Below are 10987 nucleotides of genomic sequence, written 5' to 3' on the forward strand. Positions count from 1 at the left end.
TTGGAGGCCTCCAGAAAGGTCTCCGGGGTGTTCTGGCACAGCTCGGCCACGGCCGGGGACGCGGATCCCGACGCGCTGCCCAGCGCCGCTGCCGCCATGCTTGAGCTCCCGCGGCCGTCGCCGCCCCTAAGCGCGCCGCGTCCCGCACTCGCTATGAATATTCTCGTACAGGTCTTTGTGTGCACAGAGATTTTCATTTTGGGGGGTAAATGTCCAGGAATACAATTGCTGGGTCATATAGTAAGTGCATGTTTAGTTGTACAAGGAACTGCTACATTTTTCCTGAGTGGCCAAACCATCTTAACCTTCCCACCAGAAATGCTTGAGTGATCCAGTTTCTCTGCATCCTCACCAGCATTTGGTGTTATTACTCTTTTTTAATTTTAGCCATTCTGATAGGTGTGTAAGTGCTCTCTCGTTGTGATTTTAATTTGCATTTTCCTAAGGACTAATGAACATCTTTTTGTGTGCTTCTTTGCCATCTGTACATCCTCTTCAGTGAAATATCTGTTCACACCTTTTGACTGGATTTCCTAACTGGATTGTTTTTGAAATGTCCATATTGTCCTTAATAGTTTGTTTATAAGTAGGCTCCACACCCAGTGTGGAGCCCAACGCGGAGCTCAAATTCACGACCCTGAGATCAAGACTTGAGCCTGATCAAGAGTCAGATGCTTAACCAACTGAGCCATCCAGGCACCCCTTTTTAATTTTTTTTAAGTAGGCTCCATGCCCAATGTGGGGCCCAAACCCAATGACCCTGAGATCAAGAAACGTATGCTCTACTGACTGAGTCAGCCAGGCATCCCTTTAACAGCATATTTTAAAAGAATGTACAAACACATTTTGAGACAACGGGGGAAAATAACATGGACTGGATATTGGGTCATACTAAGGGTTTAGTATTAATTTCATTAAGTATGATAATGGCAGGGTGGCTGGGCACAGATAAGTTCTCGTCTGCCAGAACTGCATTCTGAAACATTTAGGATAGAAGTGACATGCTGCCTTTAAAAAGTAGGGGAGATGGAAAGAGTAGATGAAACATAATTGTTGAAGCTGAGTGATGGGTACACAGAGAGTTCATTATACTATCCTTTCCTCTTTCTTTTATGTGTGTTGGGATATTTCCATAATAAAACTGTCTTGAAAATATACGGACGGTGCAGTCAGTACAGCATACAGCTCTTGATCTCAGGGTCCTGAGTTTTAGCCCCGCGCTGGGCACAGAGTTTACTTTAAAAAAAAAAAAAAAAAAGAAAAGGAAAAGGAAATGTACTGAGATTTCAGTTCTGTGATGTTACACATTCTCACCATGTCCCCACAATACTGTGCACACAAGGTCAGCCTCAGCCTCAGGGACTTGCAACCTGTGTACTCACACAGGCCCTCATGACTGGTTTGATGCTCTGCCTGGTCTTGAAATTCTTAATTTCAATTAAGGGGCCCTGTATTTTCATTTTGCACCAGCAAACTATGTACCATAGCTGCTCCTGTAAGCACATAATACGTGCTGAGTAAATGCTTATCAAATAAATGGACCAAAAAAAAAGAGCAGAACGTGAGAGAGAGAAGGGAAAAAGAGATGGGGATGGCAAAGGAGAAGGAGATAACTAGGTCAAAGGGGAGATGCAGGAAGTCTCAAAGTAGAAAAGCTGAATGGGGATTGTAGGAAGGGATGCTGCTGGGGAGGTGTACAGAGAAAGTAGGAGTCCAGCTGGAAGATGAACCTGGGGCTCACTATTCATCATTCTCCTCAGAGGAATCACAGTCCCTTCATTTGACTACGATTCCCAGGTATAAGCAAAAGTGAAAGCAGAAAGAAGTAGCCACTTGGACCCCAGGGAAAGACGGGATTGGTCGCTAGGATGCCCACTGGGCCACTGTTCCTCACTCATCCCAGACCTTAACACCACAGAGTTCCTTCAATGTCTTCACAGGGGCTGGGGAAAACGGAAACCCTTGGCCTGGATCAGACCAACTCCCTCTTCTGCCAAGCCCATGTTCAAGGGTATGACTGGCTCTAGCTGATGCCAGGCCAAAAAAGACTGGAAAAGGTAGGGAGGCAATTGAGTGAGGATCAAGGGATCAAAAGATCATGAATCATTAAATCAGCAAATTCTTACTAATTACCAATCAATGACGTAAGTATTATCTACCCCATGCATAATGAGACAGATGTAGAAGGAGTGTAAACAAACCCCACCCATATCCATGATGCATTGCGGTCCCCACCCTTGTCCGCGCCGGGGAGCCCAGCAGCACTTTGTTCCTTGTCACTTTGTACCCTGTCTTACAAGTAGTTATGTACACATCTTTCCTCTTACTAACAGCTCTTTAAGAGTGAGATTCCTATTAGATCTACTGAATACACCGTGGAGCATCCTGTGTAGCAAGTGAAGAGTAAAAGTTTATTGAATCCAAGTCATAATTCACTGTTGATCAGGGTGTGGGCAAACAGATATTCCTGCAATGTGAGCAGGAGAGTGAATTTTTACACTCCTTTGAGAGCAAATGGCAATCTCTACAAAAACTTCACTTTCAGGAATTTTTCTGATTTATGCATATGAATAAAAACATGTATAGAAATGTAGGAATTGCAAAATCATGGGAACAAACGAAATGGTTTTTAGTTGGATAACCAAATGGTTATCAGTGGTTATCATTAAATAAATAAATTGTTGTTCCATAAAATAGAAACCATCCTCAAGAGTATAATAGATGGAAAGAAACCAAAACAATAGTTGCCTATGGGGTTGACAGGGAGGGGGCATGAGGGAACTTTCTGGATGATAGTAATGCTTCATATCTTGATTGGAGTTTGAGTTACACAAGTGTTAAGTCTTTATCAAAACTTATGGAGTGGTCCACTGAAAATCCGTGCATTTCACTGTAGACAATTTTTATTTTAAAAGAAAAAGTTAACTAATATTTAACTCCATTTACTTTCATGCATGCGGAAAGATGAAATAGGTTACAGAAGGTCACACAGCAAGTAAGTGGTAGGAAGGAGATTTGAAACCTGGTCTTCACATCTCTTAAAATATGTGCTTAACCACAACCACTCTGTTTTCTCTTATTTAGGGACATACTCATGTGGAACTCCTCTGCCGCTATCGGCAGACATCTCATAAACACAATGCTTTTTTTGGCCCTGGGCAACAACCACACTCAACTTCTCAAATTCCAGAATCACTTTTTGTGGCCTGGTGCTGAATAGCTGAGCTGGAGGGACAACCTATACCTCATATTCACTCGGTGCATTCCCAGTGAGCTTTGTGCAGTATTACAACTAGCTGATGAGAGTGAGAATGTGTATTTATTCTTATGTACTTGAGAATTCACCATTTATGGGAAGCATTTCCATCCCAGAAATATCAATGATGCTGATATACTTCATATTAAATCATTTATCCACCTTCCCTACACATGTGAAAGAGCTGTGGGTAAGGCAACGAACACAAAGAGAAACACTCTCAACTGAGTTCAAAGGGCAAGATTCTGAGTCTGATTCTAACTAAACAAATTGTGTACTTTCTCTGAGCTGGTTTCCTCCTCCGTAACATGAAAATGATAATCAGACTTAGCCACACGATTGTCAAGGATCAAAGGAGATTGGGCCAATTTGTTTCTACACACACACAAACATACACACATATTCTTACCTACATTCTTTTTTTAAAAAGTCACCTGCACATTGGGCTTAGTCTAGAGCTATTCAAGTAAAAGTCTTACCTTTTGTAATCAGTCTTAATTAGCTCATAAAAGATAAACATCCTGATACAGGGCCTGCAATCCTAATTTCCCATTCTTGCCTTACATAGTGATAATTTTATTTAATCTTCTGATAATCTCTTTTGCTGCCTTTGCTCTCTGATGGTCAGCATTTTAAGATGCCAAACAGTGGGGAAATAACATCTAACCACTCCTCCAGGAGAGACCCCAGAGTTATGATTTTAGAATGTCATAGGTGTTTTATTAAATTATCATTATTAAATCAGCCAAAAAGAGTGTTTAGAGTCAGATGACATAGTGTTTAAGAGCCAGGTTTCTTGACTGGAACTACAGGTTCAAATCTCAGCCCCACCCTTGATTAGCTATACATTTTCCTCAAGTTTCTGATCTCACCTGTAAAATGAACATAATAACAGCAACTACCTCTTATTACATTTTAAATTACTTAATTTGTATAAAGCATTTAGCACAGTGAGCAGTACACAAAACACTCCATACATGTTGGCTACAAGTATAAAGCAGACTCAGATTCAGAAACACAAAATCACAAGAATATGGAGGCGTAGAGAAGTGCACGGTGGTAGACATCAACTACCCTTCACAGGAAGTCTGCCGATTATCTCTGCTTCCCCCCCCCCCCCAACCTCCCACTTCCCTCCCTTCACTATCCCCTCCCAAAATGAGGTGGGCATAGTGGGCCCGCCTAGGGCAGTAATCCAACCCCTAACATGGTGGTTTGTAGAGGCAGGCAAGTAGAAAGCAGAATGACCAATAGTATCTTTAGCATCTATATTTTGCTAAGGATACTAAGTTGAAGAAAAAGGAAAGTAAAACCTTGGGGAAGAAGTTTGGCCATATGTATTCAAGGAAACAAAATCTTTCTTTCACGTTGCTTGTCTCGATGACATTTCTTGGAATTTAATGGGAGGAAATAATCCAAAAAGAAGGTAAAACTACACGTAAGAAGAGTTTCATTTAGCATCATTTTTAAAAAGGCTTTATGGAAGCATAATTCACCCTTATAAAGTGTAAAATTCAGTGGGTCTTTTATAGCATATTCAGAGTTGTGCAAGCATCACTACTATTTTTTTTTTAAGATTTATTTATTTTGGGGATGGGCAGAGAGAGGGAGAAAGAGAATCCCAAGCAGGCTACACACAGAGCCCCACAAGGGGCTCCATCCCATAACCCCAAGATCATGACCTGAGCTGAAACAAGAATCAGATGCTTCTGGGCGCCTGGGTGGCTCAGTTGGTTAAGCGACTGCCTTCGGCTCAGGTCATGATCCTGGAGTCACGGGATCGAGTCCCACATCGGGCTCCCTGCTCGGCAGGGAGTCTGCTTCTCCCTCTGACCCTCTTCCCTCTTGTGCTCTCTATCTCTCATTCTCTCTCTCTCAAATAAATAAATAAAATCTTAAAAAAAAAAAAAAGAATTGGATGCTTCACTGATTGAACTACCCAGATGCCCCACATCACTACTAATTTTTAAAAAAGAAATCCATTAGCAGTTACTCCCCATTTCTTCCCTCTCTCCAGCCTCTGGCAACCACTAATCTACTTTCCGTCTCTTGAAACATTTGAGGACAAAAAAAAAAAAAAAAAATTGAATAAAATAAACTCAATGCTACCAAGTAACATAACATAAAGGCATGTTAAATTATGGTAATCCATTCAATAAAATATTATGTGGCTATTAAAAATTACCACAACAAAGACTGTATCAAAAGATCAATTATATATGATACAATGTTTAAATTTTTTTAAAAATACAAAATGGTGAGTACTCCGATTTCTTTTTTTTTAAATGTAGATTTTTTTTTTTAAGATTTTTTATTTATTTACTTGACACACAGAGAGAGACAGCTAGAGAGGGAACACAAGCAGGGGGGTGGGAGAGGGAGAAGCAGGCTCCTGGCTGAGCAGGGAGCCCGATGTGGGGCTCGATCCCAGGACCCTGGGACCATGACCTGAGCCAAAGGCAGATGCTTAACGACTGAGCCACCCAGGCAACCCGTGAGTCCTCTGATTTCAACCAGAGATCATTTCAACCAGTGTGTGAACAGACTAGAGGAAATGTGTAGAAATTTTAAATGGCCATGTTAGGATAAGGAGATTGTGGATGATTTTTTTTCTTTGCAAGATTTTATATTTAACAAGTGGAATTTTTAGGGGCACCTGGGTGGCTCAGTGGGTTAAACAGCCAACTTTTGATTTCAGCTCAGGTCATGATCTCATGGTCTTAAGATTAAGTCCCTGCATCGGGCTCCATGCTCAGCAGGGAGTCTGCTTAAAGATTCTCGCTCCCTCTGCCTGCCCCCTCAAATAAAGAGTAAAAGTATAAAAATGGAATTTTTAGAAAATCTATTTAAAATTATCGTGATAGAGAATATATTAAAGGCACAGCCAGCCAGCAGTCCAACCTTCCTGACTTGGAACTGGTTCTTAACTAGCAAGTCTTTCTAGTGTAGGCTCCTTCTGGCAACCAAGAGCCTTTATGCTACAAAGATCTCATTCTCCAGGGGCGCCTGAGTGGCTCAGTTGTTAAGCATCAGCCGAGCAGGGAGCCCGTCGTGGGGCTCGATCCCAAGACCCTGAGATCAAGAGTTGCCTGCTCTATCAGCTGAACCAGCCAGGTGCCCCAGATGCAAATCCTTCTGACCCCAGTTATACTTTCCTTATATGCGATAAACAGTATGGAAATTCATGTAAACAAAACAACAACCAGCTCTCCCCCTACTCTCCATTCCCACTTCGTATAGAGACACAGCTCATTTGGACTACCACAGCCTTCCTGTTACATCTCCTCCCCCTCCTCTATCTGGTCAGAGAATCATCATTGACATTCCACCACTATACACACCTGCATTCCACTCCAGGCACCCCATCCTTCTTCCCCTCCCTCCCTTCCTCTCTCCTCTCCCACTCTGTCTCTCTCACACATACACACACACTCCACACATCCTCTGATGCAGCAGCCCTGGCTGTGCCCCACGACTGTCCTTGGGATTATATTTGTGCCCCATTATCTCCTACTCCCCTTGGTTTGTCCAATGGTAACACTCTGAAGGCCTGGAACCCAGCCTTGTAGCCTTCTCTGTGTCTCAAGAGTAAAGTATGCCTCCATCCTCTACACCTCCCAACACCTGCCTCACCTAGACTTATTACCAGGATTCCCCTTAAAGAAGTGGTCATAGGGGCGCCTGGGTGGCTGGGTTGGTTAAGCATCTGCCCTGGGCTCAGGTCATGATCCCAGGATCGAACCCCACATCCGGCTCAGTGGGGAATCTGCTTCTCCCTCTCCCTAGGCCTGCTGCTCCCCCTGCTTGTGCTCTCTCTGTGTCAAATAAATAAATAAACTCTTAAAGAAAAAAAAAAGAGTGGTCATAGGGGCACCTGGGTGGCTCAGTCAAGTGTCTGCCTTTGGCTCTGGTCATGATCCCAGGGTTCTGGGATCAAGCCCCATGTGGGGCTCCCTGCTCAGTAGGGAGCCTGCTTTTCCTGCCCCTCCCCCCTGCTCATGCTCTCTCTCAAATAAATAAATAAAAACTTAAAAAGAAAAAGAAAAATAAGAGCGGGTCCTGGATCTCCAGTGTGTGGTGAGGCCAGGCAAGATGGTAGCCTTCTAATGAGAGCATTCAGCTATGTTTAGTGAGCATCTACCTTGTGTCAGGAACCATGTCAACTGCAGGGATTCAGAATTTATTGAAACTAATCACTCACTTTGAAAAGCTCATGGTGGGGCGCCTGGGTGGCTCAGATGGTTAAGCGTCTGCCTTCCGCTCAGGTCATGATCCCGGGGTCCTGGGATCGAGTCCCGCATCGGGCTCCCTGCTCCTTGGGAGCCTGCTTCTCCCTCTGCTTCTCTCTCTCTCTCTCTCTCCCTGTCTCTCATGAATAAATAAAATCTTTAAAAAAATCAAATAAATGAAAAGCTCATGGTGGAAAAAAGGTATGTAAATAGAAAATTACTATAGAAACACCTAAAGTCTTGAACAGGGGTAGGAAGGAATGCTGTGGATACACTGTGGAGACAGCCTCCAGAGCAGGCATCACCTTGGACGTGACTTTGAAGAATAAGAGTTAACTGGGCCAAGAACCATACACCAAAACGTTTTACAGGTCTGCAAAAAACAAGTTCAAAGAAATGGTACTTTGGCAGCTGAAGCACGACCCGCCATTCCATGCCACAGCAAATCCTGCAAAGCACTATGTGATCTAGAGATTAAATAAACCGTGGCCTCTGCTCCAAGCATAAAATATATTACCTAAACAGAAGACAAACTACTCAGAAAACAGTACGCATTGAGAAGAGAAGAGGAAACTGAATATAACTCTGGTCCTAAGTACAAAGATCACTGGGGTGGGGCGGGGGCGCAGGAGCACTCTCATTAAGGCACTGTAGGGGGTGGGTGGTGTAAAAACCAAAAAAAATCAAGGTGGGGCAATAGCACCACTCGGTAAGCAGAAAGGGGAGGAGGAAGCCTGCGCAGGAACTGAGGGATTGGAACAGACAAGTGGGTGGAGCCACTGGGCTCCACCCGCCCACCTTCCGCTCCCCTACAACCTACTTTCTGCCGAGTCGGTCCAGACAGGTGAGAGAGGAATTCCTAACACCGGTGAGAAGGGCAGGAGGGCCATGGGATTGGGGTTAGGGTTCAAGCAGGGGGTCTGGTCCCTACCTAGAGTCTGTGGCTTCTTGCTATGCAGAGTTCAGGGAACAACTAATGGGCTGGTTTTGGGGCGCTGCTGCCTAGGCGTGGCAGCCGTGTTGGAGAGGGAAAAGAAGGCTTCCCCCCACCAGCTTCCTAGCCCTTGCGGTGACTACAGACAGAAAACTTGAAATCTGAGCTTACTGAGTTAAGGCCGGTAGAGGATGGGATACCCTGGCAGACAGGGAGAGATCAGGAGTTATCTGGGCCTCTGTCCATTGCCCTAGGCCTTGTAAGATTCTCACATAGTTGTGTCCCTTTGTTGCATGCATGGGCACTTTCTCCCCCCAACCAGAGCATGGGCTGAGTGGAGGAAATGGAAAGATGGGGTTTTCCTCCCCAGCTTCCCTCCCCAACAGGGCCTAACTGGGGAGATGGGGGCAGGTAGGGTGGAGGTCCAATGCAGAGCAATTATAGAGAAAAGCCAGGGCCTGCCTCATCACCTGGATTCCACAGATGCTGGTGAGCACGGAGGCCCCAGGAAGGGCCAGCCAAGACTGAGTCTTGGATGGTGTAGAAAGATAGAGCTGGAAGAGAGACTGCAGAAAAGAAGGAAGAAGGAGGGAAGGCAGGGCCATGACACAGTAAGTCGCATGAAGGCTCCTGGACTTTTATTTCCTGGCTACTCCACACATACTGATATCTTGGGACGGCACTGTGATCATAGAGAAAATTACAAAGCTGAATGGAACTCTGAAGATCATATATTTGAGCCATTTGATTCGAGACTGAAGAACCTAAAACCTAAAGGTGTCTAATATGGCTACTTTGGAATCTGACCCAGACGGGACGCCAATTGCTGGTTTAGACACACCTGTGTGTCTTTTTGCAGGAGCCTGGGGAGGGGCCATGGTGCCAACCCAGTTGTGGGGGAGACTGGAGAAGCCGCTTCTCTTCCTGTGCTGCACCTCCTTCCTCCTGGGGCTGGCTTTACTGGGCATACGGCCGGACATCGCCCCTGTTGCTTATTTCTTTCTCGCCTTGGGTGGCTTCTTTTTGTTTGTTTGCCTCCTGGCCTGTTCTCTGGAATGGGGGTTCCGATCAATGCAGACGGAGAGCCCAGGGGCCTCAGGCAATGCACGGTGAGTCAAGGGGTGGACAGAATTCTAGGAATATACGATGGACCCTTTTGCCCTGTGTCCCTCTAGTCTCTCAGACATACAGCTCTGCTTTCCTGTTACTGGTATCTTTGAGGTGGTGGGTGGGGTCAGGGGTGGGTGGGTCTTTTGCCAATAGATGACAGTAAAGGGAAAAAGGACTCCTTTCAGGAGGCCACCAGTAACCTTATTTCTTCTCCCTCAGTGACAATGAAGCCTTTGAGGTGCCAACCTACGAAGAGGCTGTGGTGTTGGAATCACAATGCCGCCCCCAGCTGTTGGATCAGCCACCCCCCTACAGCAGTGTTGTAATCCCCCCAGAACTTGAGGAAGGACAGCCTAGCAATCCAGACGGCCCCAATAGAGCCCGATTAGAAAGGCGAGTGGGCTCAGAGGGGTCTATGACCCCACAAAACTCCGGAAGAGATCCAGTCAGCCTTCGGCTTCGGGGATCCCGGGTCATGTCCACTGCTCCTGATCTGCAGAGCTTGGGGGTGCCCCCCAAATTGGAGCCTCTTACTCCACCTCCTGCCTATGATGTCAGCTTTGGTCAACCTGATGATGATGTTTTCTCTGAAAACAACGGGACGCCCCCCTAAAAGACTTTACCACGATATAGCATCTCTGCACCAGACCCATTCATGCATTTGACCAACAGTTCCCCGTGCCTGCTGTGTCAGGAACTGTGTTTCTGCATGGGGAACTGAACACAGAGGGGAGTCAGGCTATGGTAAGCCTTTTCCAGCTGAGATGTATGTGGCACAATTTGAGTCTTCAGGTAACATTCAGTAACCTACCCCATAGCCGGTATTTCCAGAGTTAGATGGAGGGTGAGAGGAGTGATCCAGAGAATCTGGAGAAGGAAGAAAAGAAACATCTGAGTGACAGCTATGTTGTTTCTGTTCTGGGTGTTTCTGTCTACCGGCTCAGTTAGGCTTCCCAGCCATGTGAGATGTTACTACCCTCCTTTGAAAAACGAGGATTCCAAGGGACAGTGAAGTTTGAGAATTTGCACAGGGGCACACTCCTAGTAAACAGCATAAAAATGATTTTAACTGTACTCTTCTGATCCCAAATCCTATTGTATTTTCAATTACAAGGTCCTCCACAAAATCTCTCAATCTCTATCTTGGACAACTGCTGGACAGAGGTGGGAGACTTCCTATAGACAGAATGGTGGAATGGTTGTGTCTGCAGACAGTGTGGGCTGAGTGTGCCCAAGAGTGTGCCCAGCCTCCTGGATAAGCAAAACTAATCAAAGCTGCGACAGCCCGTGCTCCAGGTAGGGAGCAGTTTCTGCCCAGGGGCTGAAGAGCAGTCTCTAGTGCTTCCTAGCGGGAAGTAGTGGAGTAAACTGCCCCAGGGGGAGGGGCTTCCGATTTTGAGACGGGTGGATGAGGGCCAAGAAAGGATAAAACAGGAGCTTGGCGAGGGGTGGCGGAGT

General features: G+C 45.5%; 1 protein-coding gene across 1 annotated transcript; it reads left to right on the top strand.

Annotated features, from left to right (window-relative positions):
- Positions 1 to 9170: 9170 nt before the first annotated feature.
- Positions 9171 to 10142, top strand: TMEM139 (transmembrane protein 139). The gene is made up of 2 exons (XM_025854814.2): positions 9171 to 9528; positions 9749 to 10142. The coding sequence occupies exons 1-2, from the start codon at positions 9206 to 9208 to the stop codon at positions 10140 to 10142; spliced, it is 717 nt and encodes a 238-aa protein (XP_025710599.2). The 5' UTR covers positions 9171 to 9205.
- The last annotated feature ends 845 nt before the right edge of the window (positions 10143 to 10987 follow it).

Source organism: Callorhinus ursinus, unplaced genomic scaffold (genome assembly GCF_003265705.2).
Source record: "Callorhinus ursinus isolate GAN/ISIS: 27379988/994484 unplaced genomic scaffold, GSC_fseal_2.0 scaffold12, whole genome shotgun sequence".
NCBI classification, from domain to species: Eukaryota; Metazoa; Chordata; class Mammalia; order Carnivora; family Otariidae; genus Callorhinus; species Callorhinus ursinus.

Bases quoted from the DNA above. Each gene is read 5' to 3' on its own strand.
- TMEM139 (XM_025854814.2), top strand. From the start codon at position 9,206: ATGGCTACTTTGGAATCTGACCCAGACGGGACGCCAATTGCTGGTTTA. The intron at 9,529-9,748 runs GTGAGTCAAGGG...CTTCTCCCTCAG, and splicing joins GGGGCCTCAGGCAATGCACG to TGACAATGAAGCCTTTGAGG.